This window comes from Anastrepha obliqua, chromosome 5 (genome assembly GCF_027943255.1).
Source record: "Anastrepha obliqua isolate idAnaObli1 chromosome 5, idAnaObli1_1.0, whole genome shotgun sequence".
NCBI lineage: Eukaryota > Metazoa > Arthropoda > Insecta > Diptera > Tephritidae > Anastrepha > Anastrepha obliqua.
The window spans coordinates 74,349,343-74,369,185 of NC_072896.1; the positions used below are offsets into that span (position 1 = coordinate 74,349,343).

The 19,843-nt window shown below is 34.2% G+C and overlaps 2 protein-coding genes and 3 non-coding genes across 6 annotated transcripts in view; all 5 read right to left on the reverse strand.

Moving 5' to 3' along the window:
• Positions 1-1,525: 1,525 nt before the first annotated feature.
• LOC129247101 (U-Kazal-Dg21.2-like) lies at positions 1,526-3,920 on the reverse strand. The gene is made up of 3 exons (XM_054886028.1): positions 3,689-3,920; positions 3,432-3,608; positions 1,526-1,563 (listed from the first exon to the last, which is right to left on the reverse strand). Exons 1-3 carry the CDS (start codon positions 3,918-3,920, stop codon positions 1,526-1,528), a joined length of 447 nt encoding a protein of 148 aa, XP_054742003.1.
• A 6,538-nt stretch (positions 3,921-10,458) lies between these two features.
• Positions 10,459-10,540, reverse strand: Trnas-aga (transfer RNA serine (anticodon AGA)). Its single transcript has one exon. It is a non-coding gene; the product is annotated as a tRNA-Ser (tRNA).
• Positions 10,541-11,316: 776 nt separating this feature from the next.
• On the reverse strand, positions 11,317-11,398 carry Trnas-aga (transfer RNA serine (anticodon AGA)). The gene has a single exon. It is a non-coding gene; the product is annotated as a tRNA-Ser (tRNA).
• Positions 11,399-13,835: 2,437 nt separating this feature from the next.
• LOC129246990 (abhydrolase domain-containing protein 2) overlaps positions 13,836-19,843 on the reverse strand; it is a 36,795-nt gene continuing 30,787 nt past the window's right edge. For both annotated transcript variants that reach the window (XM_054885803.1, XM_054885804.1), the window contains exon 7: positions 13,836-18,375. In XM_054885803.1, coding sequence (XP_054741778.1) covers positions 18,194-18,375 — 182 coding nt within the window. In that variant the 3' untranslated portion in view covers positions 13,836-18,193. The remainder of the gene's footprint in view (positions 18,376-19,843) is intronic.
• On the reverse strand, positions 18,466-18,547 carry Trnas-aga (transfer RNA serine (anticodon AGA)). The gene has a single exon. It is a non-coding gene; the product is annotated as a tRNA-Ser (tRNA).

Below are 19,843 nucleotides of genomic sequence, written 5' to 3' on the forward strand. Positions count from 1 at the left end.
CTCAAGCTAAAGCAGCTCGATCGCAGACGCGTCTCCTTTGGACTTGAATTGGCCCAATAGCCACGAATTTAACGAAGAATCGGGCACACTGCTTGGAGCGGAAGTGCGTCCGACAGACAGCAACAAATTTGAGCAGAACTTATATTGGATGTTTTTTAAGGGCTTGCGAACTTAAACTAAATACAGAACATAAATATTGTTGGAATAAATCTTGTTTTATTAGTATCTGATATATAATTTCTTGGTATTAATGTTTTGAATATGACATCCGGCATACGTCCGCCGCGAAAACGAGTTACAGCAACCATTCGATCAGTCCAATTTTGATACTTTTTCCAATAAATCTGAATAATAAATTTAAATGAGACTAATCAGCAAAAATCCGACTCAAAGGGTGGCCATTTGGCTTCAATTCTTGCTTGAGCTATATTTTAAGAGCCTGAAGTAAAATTGTCCACGTTGTTGAAGGGCAAAGGCCAACAAGTAGGGAACGACGACGAATCGAAATTTCGGCTCTGTGAACTTCGCGAACAGGAAGCGTTGTTCTGGGGTTAAGAAATTCATGGTGACTTGCCAAATCTTACTGAACAGAAATGTCATAGCAGCTAAAAAACACCCTTTATATGTAGTATGCATGTATGTGTTTATTGCAGATGAGAGCGTAAGAAATGAGAATTTGTATCCGAAAAACATTTACGAAAATCAAAAAAGCTTTTTGTTCAATACGTCACATGCTCCAACATATAATGTGTTCGCAATAAAAAAATAGCATTATATGAATTTAGGTATGTATGTATGTATATACACACTAGGTAAATAAAAATTAATATGAAATAGTAAGAATCGTAGTGAATAAGAAATAAAAGTAATTGTGAGAAAAATAAATATCTGTAGATCATAGAAAATACTCAATAGTATAGAAAATTATTGCACAAACAGCAAGGAAGCAAGCATGAAGCTTTCCCATGTTATGTGAAGTTATCCTATGAAATAAAAATAAATTTATATTATGTAAATACTTTCACAAACAAAACTTTATTGCGTAGGTAAGCAGCATTTAAGAATTTAACTAACTGTAATGTACCGTATAATTCCCATATACATGGCTATACTTATAGATAAATGAATCATGGAAAATATTCAAAAAATTGTACACAGAAAAGATTTCAAAATATTAGCCAAATAAGAATTGTAAGTAAAAGTATAAGCAAAAAAACGAAACTAACACTAACAATAAATAATAAAGCAACGTTTTTGTATAATTTCTGAAAATTTTAACAGAAAAAAAATATTTTAAATGCTAAACTCTCATTAATGCTGGGTTATCAAGGTGAGTATTTGATTTGAAATTTTCCAAAATTTTATTTTGTACTGTGCTCGCTCTGGTTTTTAAAAGTAAGTACAATACGAATATTAAAAAAAAATATCTGTAATTCACAATCAATTTATAATAGAAAATTCAAATTTGTGCGGTCCTCGCTTTAGTTTCTGAAGTAAAGTACATTGAACTTTTTGGTTAGGAAATTTACAAACCGCAGTCGCTGTCATCTGTCAAAGTCCATGCTGAAAGAAGAAAATAATTTATGAATTTTAAAGTCAATATTGAAAATAAAATATTGTGATTTCGAAATAAAAATTAGAATTAACAATTCTTATATGACGACAGCAAATAAATAATTAAAAGTGAAGTGATTAATAAAAAAAAGTATTCATTCATAGGTAATACTCGTATATTGGTTTCAACAGTTTTATTTAAAAAACAATGGGGAAAATTTTTGTCGAATAAAAAAGAGTTACTCAATAGATCGGTATTTTTGGCCTCTTTCGTGGAAAAGAGAAAAAAATCCCCTAAGAGGGGGATATAGCGGATTAAAATGTGCCACAAAAATATTTGTCATAAAATTCGACTATAAGTCTCTTAACACAACAAAGCCAAAAATTCACAATAACATCAAAGAAAATGTGTGAGGGTTAATTTCGTTAATGTGCATAGAAATGTGGCAATATCCGCCACATCGGAAGCCTGCGACGAAGAGACCTAGTTGAAAAAGGATACACTCTCTCTGGAAATTGGAATAATGAGTTTTTTTTGTCACTTTTTCTATGCCTGAGTACCACTTTTTCATATCGCACTTTCTGTAGTCGCGGTTTTGTAAAATATGGAATCAAATTTATTAAATACGGCAGAGCAAACCCCCGGTATTAAATTTGATAAGTCACACAAAATGGGATCGGCCTGTTTAAAGCATCGTTCGGTATAGAGCGCTCGGACTATATCTCTTCACTCTGCGTACTTCGTGAATTCGTTGTAAGTAATCAGCAATAATCAATAAGCAACTTCACATAGAAGTATATTGTTTAACTAGGGCAAATTTTAACTGAAACACGTGGTAAGTGTCAAGCTTTTGTGAAGCTTTTGTGAAGCTTTTGTGCTGGACGCTGGCGGAACCATTGAGTATGAAGTTGCTTTAGTATTCGTAAGATCACATCAACTTCAGTTCATATGACTAAAAAACTTCCAAATTCGATGTGGAAAAGATAGTTGATGCAAATCTGAGTATTATTCTGCACGCTCTACCCAGATTATTGCAAGAGCATGCATTTCATTAGTATCAGGATTAGTAGAAATTAATTGGAGATATGCTTCCTCATCTACTTCATTTTTCATTTGAAAGACCATGGAGGCCGCCGCAGCGGAATCTGTTGGTGCGTGACTACTATTCGGAAATGTCCGAGCTCGAATCTCCGTACATGAAACAACAAAATGATAGAAAACATTTTTTTCTAATAGCGGTCGCCCCTCGGCAGGCCATGAGAAGGCTTCTCATAAAAAATCATCTGCCACTCGGAGTCAGCTCAAAACTGTAGGACCCTCCATTTGTGGAACAACATCAAGACGCACGCCATAAATAAGAAGAGGGGATCAGGCGAACAACCAAAAAGGATGTATGTGGCTCTAAATCGAATATATACACAGTTAGTCAAAAAAGTTTTGGCACAGTCACTTTTTTAACAATATTCACAATATTTTTCATGTTACATTTCGTTAATTTTGTATGAAAATATAGTTTAGCTTCAGTGTAGCTTCAAACTTTGTACGAAATTAAAAAAAATATTTTTTCATCAGAATTTGAAAAAAGGCATGAAAGGTATTGTAAACACTGTAAAAACCGCACTGTGCCAAAACTATTTGACATCTTTTTTTGGTGTTTGGCCGAGCACCTCCTTCAATTTGTAGTAGGTATCCTTGATCTAAGTCCACAAATGGAGGGACCTACAATGCTATGCCGACTCCGAAAGTCAGAAGATTCCTTACGAAATACGCCGGCCACTCTCCAACGCATCCAATCGATGTCATTTATGTATCCTATATACTCTTACTACTACCAAATTATATATAGTAATCCTCCATTTATTTCGTCAATACTTACTCTCAATCGACAGGCAGTTCTCCACTTCCAGTACGCAGCTATTGCCGAAAATCTCCTTCACTTCGCCATTGGTTGCACAAATGGGTTCGTAAATAAAGGGGCAAGGACGCAGGCATTGCTCACGCACCAAAGGATCAACGTGCTGGAGGCAAAGTGACATCGATGTAATGCGCCAAACTGTGCAAATAATAAAAACGTATTCAAACCAAACAAAAAATATGCGTAATATTAAATAGTTTTTCTTAAACTACTCTCACCTGTGCCCGTACTACAACTCGCATAACGGCGAATACAATCATTATGGAAGTAACGATAGACAAGGGCGCCGTCACCACCACCTTCCTTATCATCGACTGCGCCACCGGAAACGGCACAAACAGGACTGAATATTCTCGGGCAGGCATTCGTGCATTTCTCACTGCCGTTTGATTGGTCGCCTTTTGCAGTTGCGAGAATAACCAAAAATAATAATGTAGCAACGATTTTCATTTTAATTCTGTTTATTTTTTTTTTTTGGAACTGACTATCTTGTAGCACCAATAGGTTTGAACTGTATTGCAATCGGATTAAAACTGCATTTTATATAAAATCCATGCCCTTTTAGCGTATATTTTTTATCACAGAAATCTGCTGTCGTTAAGCATGTAAAACACAAAAGCAAAAACAAAAATTCATTATTTGTAAAGCAATTCGCCGATTCAGTGAATTCTTATCGGTTATCCAAATTGTGTGCTCAACCTTGGCACTGAAGTGGATACAGAACGAAGCTTGGCAGTAGTTAAGTGGTACAGAAATACTTAAATAACCTGGTTTTTTTAATGTACATAATTGTAGTAATGCAATGTTGAAATATTTTTCTTTTTTGTCAAAAGTTTGCGATATACCCAGGCCCTAACAGTTGAGCCCCGTTTTGAGGTGATGGGTCACTGAAGATATTGTTAGGTAAAGACCCCTTGCACCAATTCTAACTTGAAACGTGAATTGATTCGAAGCAAGCTAATATAGGGTGATTCAATAAGACCGCAGTTTTTTGTTTATAAATAAAACAACAAAATTTGTCGTAATCTTTTTTTTATTTCTTTGTGTGTTTTAGTCTATGGCATTTATTTATGCAACACAATTTTCATTAAATGCCCATCACTACTCCTCTAGGAACACAGAACACGCATGTCATTTCTCAAGACTTTTTGGCTTAGATAGATAAATACTTTACGAGATTTGCACTTCGAACTCAAGGTCTTTTGTGCCCTCTACTCATCACAGTGCCTCATCCAGACCCAGTTCCCTTATTAAACTCAGAATGGAGCTGGGTTGGATTGAGCGCCTCTTTCAATGGCCATTTCACCGCGTTTATCAGTAGAATAATGCGTCCATGTAGGTCCGTCGCGTTGAAGCCACATATTTTTCAAGTCCATGTCATCTAACTCAACCTATCGGATTATCGGCATAATTTTCGCAGAAGTATGGTTCTATGATCCCGCTACCCGCTTCCACACCAAACAGCCAGTCGTTTCGGGTGTAAGTTTTTTCTTGAATGACATGTAGTTTCAATACCTCAAATGCCGCATTTTTGCTTGTTAAGCGCCTGATTGTTGACTCAGATGGCCGGTTATGTTGATCGTAAAGGTGGAATGACCTGTGCCATACGCAAGATGAACTTTTTGTAGAACGACTATTTTGATACAAATTTTGGATCACTTTTCCCCGCTTTTCAACTGAGTATCGGTTCATGACTAAGTTTGTAGTACCGATTGGCTGAAGAAAATGTACATATCAACCGTAATTTCTATCAAAGATCTACACCATCCTTGAATAGCCCTATACCTATAAGTACTGTAACTGGTAGCCCTCACTTTGTATAGGAAACGGAATAGATAGTTTTTCTGCTTTAACTTGCAAGGCGAGAATAAAAATAAGTTGTTTTGCAAATGTATGCTAGGGAAGATCGACACATTTGACGGAATGAAAAGGAAAGGGTGTGATTGGTTGAAGTGGTGATCCACCAAGAATCCAATAAGTGCTTCCGCATTATTTTGTTGCCATATCCTCGCTACCAAAAAGTTATACGATTATTCCTTTACGGCTATATCCTGTCTGTGCAATTGAGAAATCTTATAAGGTTGTCTACGTCTATGTCGGTCAGCTCTGCGAGGTTTCAAGAAACAGTTTGCCAAGGGTTAACAGCCTCGCCTTGGGCAGGACATTCACGGAGAAAGTGGAAGATAGTTTCTTGCCCATTTTGGCAGCCTGCTCTCCTATACCCAGAAGCCAGTTATCACTGCCATGCGTCTGCGGGTGTGGAATTTGGTATAATATATTCTGCTTTAGGCTATTGAAATCTTTTATAAAAACCTTGTCTACCCCTTACAAATAGACAGAAACAGTCAACCTCACTTCTTCATCATCAAAAAATCTTTTTGCTCGTAGCTCTATCTCTTTTTAGAATTTTTTTCTTTTTTTTTTGAAAAACCTAAGACACTATTGCTCTGAACTATATGGAGAGCCCCTTTTTTGTGTAAATAAAACGCATCTGAAGTCATTTCCCCCTTGCGCTTTTCATTAACTGCATTTTTTTAACAGAGTACCAAAGTCTTCTCCTGTAGTATTAACACTTTTTTGGATCGACAATCAAGCTGCCTTTAAATCCCATAAAATGTTGCCAATATCTTTCCAGCCGATTGTGATTACATCCTTTTCTTGCCAGTGCTCAGGTTTCTGGCTTAATTCAATTTCATAGTGATGAACCAAAGTTTCGTATGCTTTAAAAATGGTCCTGTTCTCGCTGCAAAGATTCCAAAACTCACGAGAGCACTCGATGTCCTGTTGCTGCTTAAAAGGTGTGAACCTTATTGACACACATCTTGCGTTGATAGGTATACCAAGATGATCATGGAAGAAACTGAAGATGGTTGCAAATGATACTCCATCATTGTCTGAAAACATCTCTCAATCGTCTGACCTATGCGCCAAAAACCTTCTACTGACTCTTAAATGTGCCGAAATAAACTCTGTCACTTATGACAAATTATTTTTTTTTTTTTTCAGAATAATACAGGGTGGGCCATGTAAAATTTGTTTTTTGAATCGGCTATAAAAAAAAACTAATCAATATTTTTTCAAACTTTTTTTTTTATTTTGAGGATTGAACATTTTCATTTTTGAATGAAAAATAATATCGTCCAAATGACTGCCACGACTGGCTTTACAGTAGGCCATTCGATCAACCCAATTTTTAAGCACATTTTCGATTGTTTGGGCTCCAATTTCATGAATGGCAAATTCGATTTCGTGTTTTAAAGCATCAATCGTCTTTGGACGTTCGCATAGCATTTGTCCTTAACGGCTCCCCACAAAAAATAGTCCAACGGGCTTAAATCAAAGCTCCGAGGCGGCCAATTGATATCGGAATTTCGGCTGATTATTCGGTTTTCAAAAACGGTAGCCAAAAGTTCGAGTGTAACTTTGGCAGTGTGACAAGTTGCACCATCCTGTTGAAACCAAATGTCGTCCATGTCATTCTCTTCAACTTTTGGAAGCAAGTCGTTGAGCATGTCACGGTAACGCTCGCCATTTACGAAAAAAAATGGCCCGATGATGCCGCCAGACCAAAAACCGCACCACACAGTGACTCGTTGTGGATGCATTTGCTTCTCTACAGTAACGTGTGGATTTTCTAAGCCCCAAATCCGACAATTTTGCTTATTGACGTAGCCACCGATGTGAAAATCAGAAAAGAAGATGAAGACTCACCACTTTGGAAATAAGTTTTCAATATTTCCCAATTTTGTTCAAGCGTATAGCGTCCCATTTCCTAAATGACAAACCTTTAAGTAAATTATGAACACATTTGACATGTCATTTGTGTTACCATTCTCAAAAAAATAGGTGGTTCAAAAAGCAAACGCTGTATGGCCCACCCTGTAGTACTTCTCTTCTGTAATAATCTGCTATGTTTCCTTGCATGCTGGAGAACTTATTCGCAACACAAAACTCCATTTTCTCTATAATGGCGGTCTTCTAACCTTGTTTATCGGACGATAACTCAAAGTTTATTGAATCGATCTGACTGAATATTTGTACTAAGCTTTCTTTCAGTCCCTTAGTAGTGCTAAGTAAACAAATATTCATCAATTCTCCCAATTATGCAAAACTGTTTACCTCCATTCATTGACTTTTTATTGCTTTTCTGTTATGTGTAAGGAAGTTGTGGATCTGACTTACGAAACAGCTCCTGCCCTTATAACTTTTGCAAAATTTAACACCAGAAATACTCAAGTCTCCAGCCCAACTCATGTTACAAATGTTTATACCTAAAGCTTGAGTGTAAGTAACTGTGTGGTTAGTTCTGTATGTACAATATGCTTCGGTCCTAATTTATCTAAATATTAATTAAATAAAGTATTTTTCCTTATAAAGAAACCCAGTTCAAAAATTTACTATACTGTAAATATGTATGTATGTATGTTCACAGTTGTTAGTTCACTGTGCAGCAACTAAAATTGTATGAGGGCGCCATCTATTGGTGAAGTCTTCACCATTCCACCAGCAGATGGCGCAATTTACTGTTTAACTTTCTTCAGAGAAGTTTCACTTCAAAAATTGTGCTGGGACACCATCTGGAGATGGTATTAAATTATTAATCAAATAGTTTGGCGTGGGCAGCGCTTCAAACTTACTTTGAATAAAGTCTAAATGTTAATAAAAAAATAGCATATTAGTAAAGAAGACCTTTAATTAAAAATAACACTATAATCAGGGTCAAATACATGAGAATGTATGAATGAATGAGAAAAGTTGTTCCGAATTCACCAAATCGTAGCTAAATTATTTGGCTGTCGTAGCCGTATAGGTTCATGCATGACTACTGTGGCTGTGGGCACGAACCACCAAAATGATATTAATGATATTTTCTAATAGCAGTCGCCCCTCGGTAGGCAATGGCAACCCTCTGGGAATATTTCTACCATGAAAAAGCTGTTCATACAAGGTGAAGTCCAAAATAAACAAGACTGAGCTAAAATAGAAGCGACAGTTTATTTATTCAAAATAGTCCCATATGGCCTCAATACACTGTTTTACGCGATCTAAAAGCTTTTCGAAAGAGTGTTCAGGTCATTGACTGGAATGTCCTTTCACCAGTTACAGCCTGTTTCATCACCAGTTACAATGTTGTAAAGGAAGTTCTCGTCTTTCCTCGCCTCTTTAATGAAGTCTTTCGAATGTTGAAATCTGAGCAAGTTAACTTGTGCGGAATGAAACGTGCACAGACCTTTCGTAAACCCAAATGATCAGTTGAAATGTGATAAATCGATGTTTTGGAGATATTCAACTCCAATTCAAAGAGTTTCAACGATGATTTCGGTTAAGTTTTGATACATTTACAAACAATTTCGATGGAGTTTTCGGTGATTACTGATTTTGGGTGGCCCGTATGTTCATTGTCATTTATGCCCTCACAACCATCTCTGACACGTTTAAACCACTCATCAGCTCTGGCACAAGATAGACAATCACCGCCATACACTTTTTTCATCAATTCAAATGTTGCGTAACACTGTAGGCTCCTCTATTTGTGAAAAAATTAACATGGACACCATCACCACATTCTGTCATTTCTTCATCTCCAACTTTTTAACTTCCGCTTACAGAACTTTTTATGGCTTAAAGAGTGGTCTATCTTCTCATTTATGCCTTAAGATCAATTTTTTCTTGAAACTTAACAAATTTTAGTTTTTCATAATTTCAATAAAGTTTTCATAAATTGGTTCATTCATTGTTCCATGCATCAATAATATAATATTTAATTATTAACACATCTTCATTACAATAGCTTGATATTGAACAAAGCAATATCTCTGATTATTGTTAAGCAAGGCAGGAGCTCACAGCTATAAGTCTAAATATAAATCTACTACTAAAACTCATATTTTAGGTATTTTAAAAGATATTTAAAAAAGTTTAATTTAGACGAGTTTCGAAATACTACTCAAATGTACCTACCTTTCAGCAAGTTAACGACAAAACAAAATTAACTTTGATAAAACATACTATAAACCAGGAGATACTATACACTTCAATTGAGATTGCTTAAAATTTCATTTAATTTTCATTAAGCGCGTAGATTGAGTATTTGGCTCCACAATGTGACGCTTGAATTGTGTTCTGTGCTTTATATTTTCCAAAACAAACAGGAAGCACTTTTATCAACCAGCTGTGGCAACTCCGTCACCAACGTAAAGAGTTTGACCGCGGAGCGTCGCCGCGAGAGTAGTCAAGATATTCACCTGTCTGGTCGGCGTTGATAAAACAAACGGTTATAAGCCCATTACTCCAATCATAGATAATACTCTAACGCCACACGCGGTTTTTTGAGTAAGAAGGAAACGAAAGAGTTTGTTGTACTTACGCAATTTATAACGTGCTAATTTTATATTTGGAACAGTCATCTCGATTTCCATACAATCAATTGCATATCATTACAAAAATTTGCACTAGTGATAGCTTGCAATACTGAGGCTTAGAATACATATGTATGCACATACATACATATGTACATACATATTGGGGTTGCTCTTATATTGGGTTTTTCAGTAAGAGCGCTTCAACTTTTGAACTTTTTTGAATAAAACACAAACGGTTTGACTTTTTTAACTAATTTTTTTTTTATTATCGAGTTTGAACATATACATTTAAGTATGAAATTCGATTTCTTTTGCATGACCACCGCGTGCACGTTTTACGAAGTCCAATCGTTGAACCCAATTTTCGACCACTCTTTTGCATAAATCGGCCGAAATTCCAGCAATTTCGCGTTCAATATTGGCTCTGAGCTCACAAATCGTCGCCGGGTTGTTACTGTAGACCAATGACTTCACATAACCCCAAAACGGGACGGCTTGTTAAATGGACCGTAAAATGGCCGTAATGCTCTTAAAGTACTAGTACTGAACTAAATTATTTGAAACATTATAATGTTATAATAATTATTAAAGTAAAAAATAAATCTAAAAAGAAAAACATTTTCCGTCGCAGTCGGTAGGATTCGAACCTACGCTCCCAGAGGGAATCTGATTTCTAGTCAGACGCCTTAACCGCTCGGCCACGACTGCTTTTTGTCGTTCTCTGCTCAACGTGTCATAGCAGAAGCAGCATAAAAAAAAACTAGTTTAAAGTAGATAATTATTTAAATTAAGCTAAATAAAAATAATTCATTTATTTCAATGCACAATTCTTCACTTCTACGAAAATGAAGGCAAGGAGCTCGAAGCGCTATTCGATTTTATATTATATTATTATTTATTACAATATAATAAAATTATAGATTAATCTGATATAAAAGCTCTAGCTACCAGGACCAGCAACTTAACTAAATAAAACTATTTTCTTTATTAATTCATTTAGTAAAATTAAAAATTCCGAACATTCTCAAACATTTTCTTTTTACTTTAATATTTTATATCGGCGGCCCTATTTTCCACCTAGAAGCCAAAATATATATAAGTAGTGGGACTGATCGAGCAGTTGCTTTCCAAAATTCCCTAGTAAAGTCTAGTAAACTGACGGACAACTCCTTTGATTTCATGAAATTTCTAAATGAGTAGTTACGGACTGCGTGAGTGACGTCATTATGACGTCAAATTGAAAATTGCAATCGAGAACTTGATCAAGAATGGTTACAAAAAGGACTCCCAAACCCTACAAGAAGTATAAAAGGAAAAAATTATTGAAGGCGCAATATAATTATCATCGCAATCTAAAAATCATTTCTCTCTGAATCTATTCGATTTTATAAATATCTGATATATCACTGGTAATTAAAAGGAAATCAAAAGTAATTTTATTTCATTGCTGAAACTATTTTAAAATAAAAAAACACCGAAGACTTCGCAGTCGGTAGGATTCGAACCTACGCTCCCAGAGGGAATCTGATTTCTAGTCAGACGCCTTAACCGCTCGGCCACGACTGCATGTTCAACTATTGCGCAAATAGTGCCATTTAAATATAATACAGTTTTTACATATAAATATGTCGCATTTGGTACATACTTCGCAATAAGTGAAACAAATAATACAAAGTTTTCAAAAGCCGGATTTTTATGTTTACAAAAGCAAGCTGCTGTATTTAAGAGGAAGATCTTGCATAATAGGTACAATCGGATTTTGAGCGCACTGTTAACAGGAACCTAAAAGCATTCTGAGCTTTTAAGGCGGGAAAATCGACTTCAGGTTTACCATATTATACTTTTTTATAAAGACAAACACGCCAACTCCGCAGAATAAACGGCAAATTTTATGACTGAATTTTTTAATGCTAATTTTATTTGCGATTTGGATAATTTTCTAACCTATAGAGATTTTTCAGATTTTCTTTGGTTCATTATTCGTGACGGAAGATGACGTTTAAGAAGCGAATTCAACTTTGAAAACTCATCTCTAACCTATGTTGATTGATAGTCTACCACCTATTCTTCTCAAAAACTACTACTCGCTCACAAAGCCATTACTGTTAATTTTTAGTAAATTGCTCTCTGCTAACTATTTCTACAGGATTGGAAAAAAGCTCATATATGTAGCTCCAATCTTCAAAAATGGGAATAATAATGACGTCATAAACTACAGACCTATTATGAAATTGATAACAATCTTGAAATTATTTGAGACATCTATACAGACTTTTCGGAGGTTTTTGATAGGGTACCTTATAAAATAATGCTTATTAAATTGGCTAATTTACTAAATTGGACAGCATCATAGGACCTGCTCTGTACTGGAGCACACAGCCCCGTCCGTTCTAGTGTTCTTCAAGGAGGGATTCTCGGCCCATATTCCTTTATAATTTTTTTTAAGATATAAGATTATGTTTTTACTTTTCGAAATTTTTCCTCTACGCTAATGATCTTAAAATTTACTTCGCCATCTCGATTGTTGAAGATTCAGTTTTTTGCAATCTTTTTTATTTGAATATGGACAAATAAATGTATGAATACATGAAAATGAGGTTTGCACTTCGATCTCATAATCTTTTTTGCCCTCTCCTTATCATAGTAGCTCATACAAACCCTGTTCCCTTAGCGAACTAAACGTAGAGCTGGTTTGGGATGAGCGTATCAGCATTTTGCCGAGATATATCATCTTTCTTCGTGTTATAGCATCACATTCGAGAAGAAGGTGTGTTGGAGTTTCCTGCGACTGGTCTCAAAAAAGACAGGAGCTGGTGAACCTCTCATTTACTCGTGCGGTATTTAAAAACTTAGTCTTATTTTTTCTTTCATCCACAAACTTAATAGATCCAGATCTAAACTTAACTTATGCGTAATGCTTCCAAGCAAAGTTGGCAAATGTTTGCTGACCACTCTGATACCACTAAACAGCTCAAACAAAGTATCTTTATGGAGTTTTAAAGAGCGTAAGTTAATTTTTATGTTTATTTATGAATCACGGAATTGAGTTGCTTAATTTTTTTTTAATGGAATTGCGGATGGGCGGAAATTTTCCAAGCACTCAGGGTATATTGCCCATTGCATTTAAAGCTAAGAAAGACGATCTAAAGGAGAGTATGAGACAGGTGCAATTTTTTTTAAGAATCTTAGCAATTAACGAAAGAATATGGCTAATCCATTCTCATAGGTCAGATTTGAAAATGTACCATCTAATTCTGGCGACAGTCGGATAGCGACAAATTAAATTATATGTACTTTGCTCATCCTCCGAACAAGATATATAATACAAAGTGGTGATGATGCCTATGGTGGGCATACGTCCTTCCCATATCCCCTATCCGAGCTCATAGCTCACTCCTTCTCTGTCTGAGAAGGTCAGTCTGAGTCAAGCTTCTTCAGGAAATATTTGGTTGTTCTGCAGGTGCCAGTACTGCACCAACTGTGGATTTGAATAATAATGAAATTATTTGTTATTATTGATATACCCCCTACGGTTCCTCCTATACTTGACACTAAAAATGCTGCCAGTTCAATTGGACGCTCCAAGAGCCGCACAATAGGCGACTCATCAGCTAGTTCGTTGCCTTGAACAGTGGACAGTGTCTCAACACCCACGTAAGTTCAAGCTGATTTCACGTTGCAACAGAGGTCAGCCTCAACGATCATTACTGAACTGTTTTTGAAGAGGTGCGACCGGTTTCTTTTAATATTTTTATCCATTTTCACCTTCAAGAAAACTTGGAAAGGACACTATATGTATAGTGATTTGTGCTCATAGTTATGAATTTCTCGGTTGTTGAAATACTTTGACGCCCAATTTTCAAAAAATATCAATCATTCTAACACCACTCTACGGTATGGTGTATACCTACGTCAGGTTTAAAATATCTTCCAAACCTCTTTTTCAATTAGTTTCTTTTACGGAAAGTCTTGTTCATCATCAACCCCCAGTGAAAAATGCAGGTTTCCATGTAATATTTTTTATTTAATTTTTTCTCTTCGTCTGGATTACACACATTTATACAAATTTGATTTCATATTCATTTTAAAATATTTTCCACACATAATATATTTTTATCTTTCTTTCTTTTTATATTTTATATAATATTATAGTTTTTCGCGCATTGCGGATGCCATTCAAACCTTTTGTAATACTTAAGTCACACATACAAATAAATTGTTGAGAATAGAGAAAATCGGCGGCAGGCAAGCGTAAATTTATTTCACATATCAAAGTGAATTGAATTCAGAAGGTGACGTCTTCCCCCAACACTTTATTTGTCGCGATTTTGACAAGCGTGACATCAGGTACCTAATAATACAAAACAAACAAGAGGAGGGCAAATTACATGTTTGTGAAAACTCAGTAAATGGCATGGTAATATTGTAATTTGTGACATTTCAACTGAACAAACTTATGAAAACTCCTTTTAAATTGCGAAAGCTTAAATGCATATAAAGTTTGTATATTGTTTGTATATTCTAGGAGCCTGACGTCACAGCGAATTCATGTTCAAATATGAAAATTCAAAAAACAATTTCCACTTAACGATTTATAATAGCACAGAAGGAGAGTCTATTAAAGGCAGTAGCAGCAAGCCAGCTGATTTTTTCTTCATTTGCAGGTACATACATTCGGATGTAAGCACGAAATTCAATTATGAACAGAAATTTTTGAAAGTTTTATAATGAAATTAAATTTAGAAGTTATTATGAACATTTTAAAATAATTTTAACACGACAATTAATCGATTCTTTTTTCTATTTTGCCTTCTACTTTGACGTGACATTCTAATATACAAAAAATGTTGTTGTTGGCCTAGTGCCACCACTTTTAAAGAATTCGCCTAGATTGCACGTGAAAATTTTTTTTCTTTTTGAATATTTAAATATATGTAGATCACTTCAGAAGCATTTTCTCCACTTACAACGAGTTACTTGCCAGTGTGACTCAACTGTAAACAATTTTTTTGTTAGTCTTTTTCGGCATTTTATAAAGGTATATTGAACACATTCGTCGTGTTTGTACGAATATTCCAATGATGCACTATTTTATTTATAAGCAATAAACATTTATCAAATATTTGCTTCAATTCGGCTTATAAAGGTGGAAAATTTCTGCTGCATTTGAAAACGTTGGCGCAGTAGGGCTCATGGAAAAATTATGCTATTGTTACTGTAGCTATGAGTATGTACTAATGCATGCATATACACACATGTACATATGTATGTATGTGGATTTATAGTTAAAGGCCTAAAGACCCATTAATATTTATTTCCATTATTAAGCGCAGAACAAATATGATTGGTACGTATTGATTTATCAACTACTTTTTTTCTAACATACAAATATTGAGACATTGCGTATATTTTTTTGATTTTTCTTAATACAAAATTAAAATCACAAAATGTGTCTAAAAAAGTCATTTCAAAAGAACTAAGTCCATACTACATATAAAAATAAGGCCTTTATAATATACCTTGTAGTTTATTTCGTCTTAGACTTCAATTAATGAACTGTCTTTTGTTTTTTTTTTTTTTCAAGTGCTATGCGGATTTCTATCTTTTAATAATGTGTTTTTCATTTTTTTAAACAATTTTAGTTTTTATTTGCTATTCCCATTTCATTTAGAAAGAGTTAAAAAGTGTTAAAAAATATTTCTAAAATTAAAAGCTAAAATGATTTTTTTAATTGAATGAGTAGAAGCTTAAGAATAGTGATGTTTTCAAGTGTTCAATCGCTATCGTGGCATTAAGTTGTATTTGTTAGATTTAACTATATAATAAAAATATAGTATAATTAAATAAATTATTTAGTTAAAGACAAATGCGCCTCCAGCTTTAACTTAAAAACTAGTTTTATGTTTTAACTAAAGAAAAGAGCTTCTTTGAAGTTGCATCACATTTTTTATAAAATAGTAAAAGAACTTAAGTACAAATTTTTTGCGCATGATTTTCATAAAAAAGTTCTTTTTGATATAAATTTGTTTTTTCCATTTACTTTAAAATTTAAAGTATAAATGCCTCAAACACAATTCATAAAAGTAAATCGATTAATTTGCTATTAATTGGAATCATTTTTTTTTATTGTTTTTAATAATGAGCATTTACAGTACAAGCTCGATAAGCGCGATTACCCATTAATGCGGCGATTCATCTATCGCGATTGTTCTATTTTAAATATTGCGCATTAAATTAGCGCCACTCTTTAATGCTCTAGATTGTTTTGCCTGACATTGAGTAAATATTAATATAAGTAATTTTTTGGGGTCGAAATTGGCGGCTAAACCGTGGAAAGAAAACATTGAACATTTTAAAAATTACTGAATTTGTAGGAGAAGTTTGTACAGAATACAACAACTTTACTGGACCAGATATCGTAAATTAAATACAAGGCGAGTTTATGCATATGCATTTTCTGAAACAGAAACATAGGATCCTCCTGATAATGATCATAAGGAAAACAAAGTTAAATTAACTGATCGAATTACCTCACTTTACATTTGTAGCCGATGATCTTGGGACAATGGCAAACCAAGAACCGCGCTATATGAGCTACACTCATAGTGAAGCAGTTATCTTGAGAGCGATTTACATAAAAAGCAACTTACAATTTCAAAAGATTTTCAGTTTAATTAATGTAAATATCTAATTTTTTCAAATTTTTTTAAGTTAGCTTGGAACTAAAAAGTGTTTACTTCATTATTTTATTATCCCTATGGGAGGTCCTATGTTCCATTCTGAACCAAGGCATTGATGATGATTTTATTATCAAAATATTTCGATAAATTTTAGATCTCAGCTTGTGTTTTTGAGTAGTCTCGAATATCGAGCTTTTACTTTTACACCCCTAAACAATTTTTTTTTTATATCTCCCTTGTTTTTATTTCGCTTATTTCCATCATATCGCTCACTTATCAATAGTGTCACGTCCAAAAAAAATTTTTTGTTTAGATTCGTAAGCAGAAATGGCCACAAACCTTTACTTTGTGCTGGGTAAAAAATTCATGGCGATATCTATGAACGGTATGAAATAAAATGAGCCTTTACTTTTACTTAAGGAGGCATAGCAAATTGAAAACTTCGAAACCGTTTTTGTTGTTGTAGCAGTTTATCAAGCCCTACTATTGCGGTATAGTCATCTATCGTTATCGTCTAACTCACCCAACGGTAGGCCCAGCGAACATAGCGTTTCGACGGGTTGGACTCACAGCGAGAGAGGCGTTAAGTGAGTAGGTTTAAGAGATACTGGATAAATGGGAGTTTAACCTGCTACAATATCCGCAACGTAATGCAGCCAAAATTACGCGGATCTCACGAGGCAGCTGAAGCTCTTTCACTGCGATGGGTGGTGGTTGGACTCCGATGACGGTATTCGGTTATGCCATTTTTTCTCAACATTTCGATTTTTTTGGATTGTGATACGCTTGCAGTAAATGAGCGATACGATGTTCCCAGTTAAGCAAGTCACTTTATACTAAAACATGTATGTACATAACTAATTTCAAGGCAAAACATTTTGACTTCAAACAAATATTGTAAACTTTATAAATAAATACGTGCCTCCTGTATACGAGTATGTATGTATGTACATAAGTTATGTTTTGGTTTATATTTTCATTGAGATGCTATAAAGTTCCTTAAATAATATACATTTTTTGTCTTGCTTTTACTTCACCGAAAACGTTGAATATTTCTTTCATATTAAAAAAAATATTATGCACTCACTCAGAAATGCAATGTAAAATGCCTAGCACAAATATTTGTGGCTTTTGAATTTGTAAAAAATACTTAATACATACACGTAGGTGCTTATTTCGCAAAAACTTGCCTCGCAAGCATAAAATAGAAATAAATAACTGTTTGGCCAGCGCAGGCTCGTTAATTTGGTATATAAATGTACCTAAATGAAACAAGTGGAATTTCCCTGTGAAGTCATTGAATGACTACGGCTCCTATTTCGTAAAGTCCAACATTTTTACAGCTGATTTTTTATTGTGCATAATTCACAGAAATCATAAACAACATATGCCATAAATACTATATATTAAGTTCTTATTTTTCATTTTTTTTTTCTATCCAAAATGGAATTTCTTTATGTATACAACAAATACAAATTAGAAAACCGCCAAAATTCAACATTTCAATTTTATGCCTTGAAGAAAGAGCAACGTTTTAGCGTTGTGCTACTTTTAATACATTTGTGTACGGAACTTGTGAACAATGAAATTCCTTTTTCTAATTGTTCTTATTGATGTGCGATTTCCATTTGTGAGTGTGTTTATGTGTCGGTTTAAAAATGCACATTTCCATCTATCACATTTACAATGCAACTTTTTGTACACCAGATGCAGCATCCATATGCAACATAACTATAGATCCAACCATAGCGACGACTGTGCGATCCAGCCATGTTACTGGATTTGGATAAATCAAACCGCCTTCATAAAATCCCAAATGTCCACCGTGAGCAAGTTCAATGTATGCGGTATTGGGACGGGACACTGCAAAAAAAAAGAAAGGTATAAAGGATATTAAATATTGAAAACAAGGTTAAAAAAAGAATTAAAAAAACAAAAAAGAGATTTAAACTTCGCAGTCGGTAGGATTCGAACCTACGCTCCCAGAGGGAATCTGATTTCTAGTCAGACGCCTTAACCGCTCGGCCACGACTGCTATTTATTCGATTCTGCCTAACTGTCTAAATAGCTACTTTAGCAAAATCTTATGAGAAAACACTCTCAAACGGCACACAGAGTGTACCAAATGCTGTAAAAATTAAATTTTCACAAAATGAACTGATAGAACATTTTAGTTGGATTGCGCAAACTTTTGCATATTGGCGTTTTTATGATTTTCATACTATTACTCTTACATACATATGTATAAGTAAATAAATAAATAAATGATTTTCAAAATTAGTTTTTAAATTCATTTTTATCATGCAAAATGATTTGACTTTCACTTCATGTAATCATTTTTTGCAATGTGCAATAACTTTATATTTTGGGCATGGGCCAGACTGTAACAAAATTACCTGAACTTTAAAATCCCGCACGACTAGTGAAAATTTTGAATATATAAGTACATAGATGAGAGTTGTTTTGCCTCGCTATATTTTTATGTATATTTGGTCATAGTTTGTTAAATATCAAAATACCTTACTTTTGTGCATAAAAATGGAATCAAGTTAATGGTAAGTAAATTGGAAAAGAATCGAAAGAATATTGTCGTTTGTGCAACAAACAATACAAAGTGTGCTAGCCAGTTTGATGTACGCACCAAGGCGAATTTATTAAAGGTGGTGGCACAACCAGGCCCACAACAACAATTTGTACATTAGAATGGTACAAAGAAGCCATTCATTTGTGAAGACATAATAGAAAAGAAAACCAATTTATTTCTCATGTTGAAATTATTTTAAAATGTTCAGAATAACTTTTGAATGTAATTTCATTACAACAAAATTTCAATTTTCAAATTACAAATTTAATAATTCATGACGAAAGAAAAAAATAAACAACAAACCAGCCGGTCTACTGCTATCACCACATTAATAGATTCGGCTTACACATTTGAAGTTTCTTTGATATCATTTTTGAAAATATTTTTTAAAAAATGAGGCAGAGTCAAAGCAGAATGAAAAAATTACTGTTTAACTACCAAGTCTGCGTACTGAAAATTAATGTCTTTGCTACCTGGCACACTTTCATTAAACTCTCAATTTCATTGTGGATTGAAATTATGCGGAAAAAGGTGGAATTTCAGGAATGCAAATGGAACATTTTCTAGGTTTAGAAGAATCAAAATTTTGGAATAATGACTTTAATAAGTGTGGAAATTTAAAAAAAGAAGAAGATGTGCTCTTATTGTAAATTTTTATAGATCATGAAAAGAATTTTATATTGAATTGACGTCATAAATTCCTAAGGGATTTCAGGGATCCATTGTTTTCTCTTACTTCCATTGTAT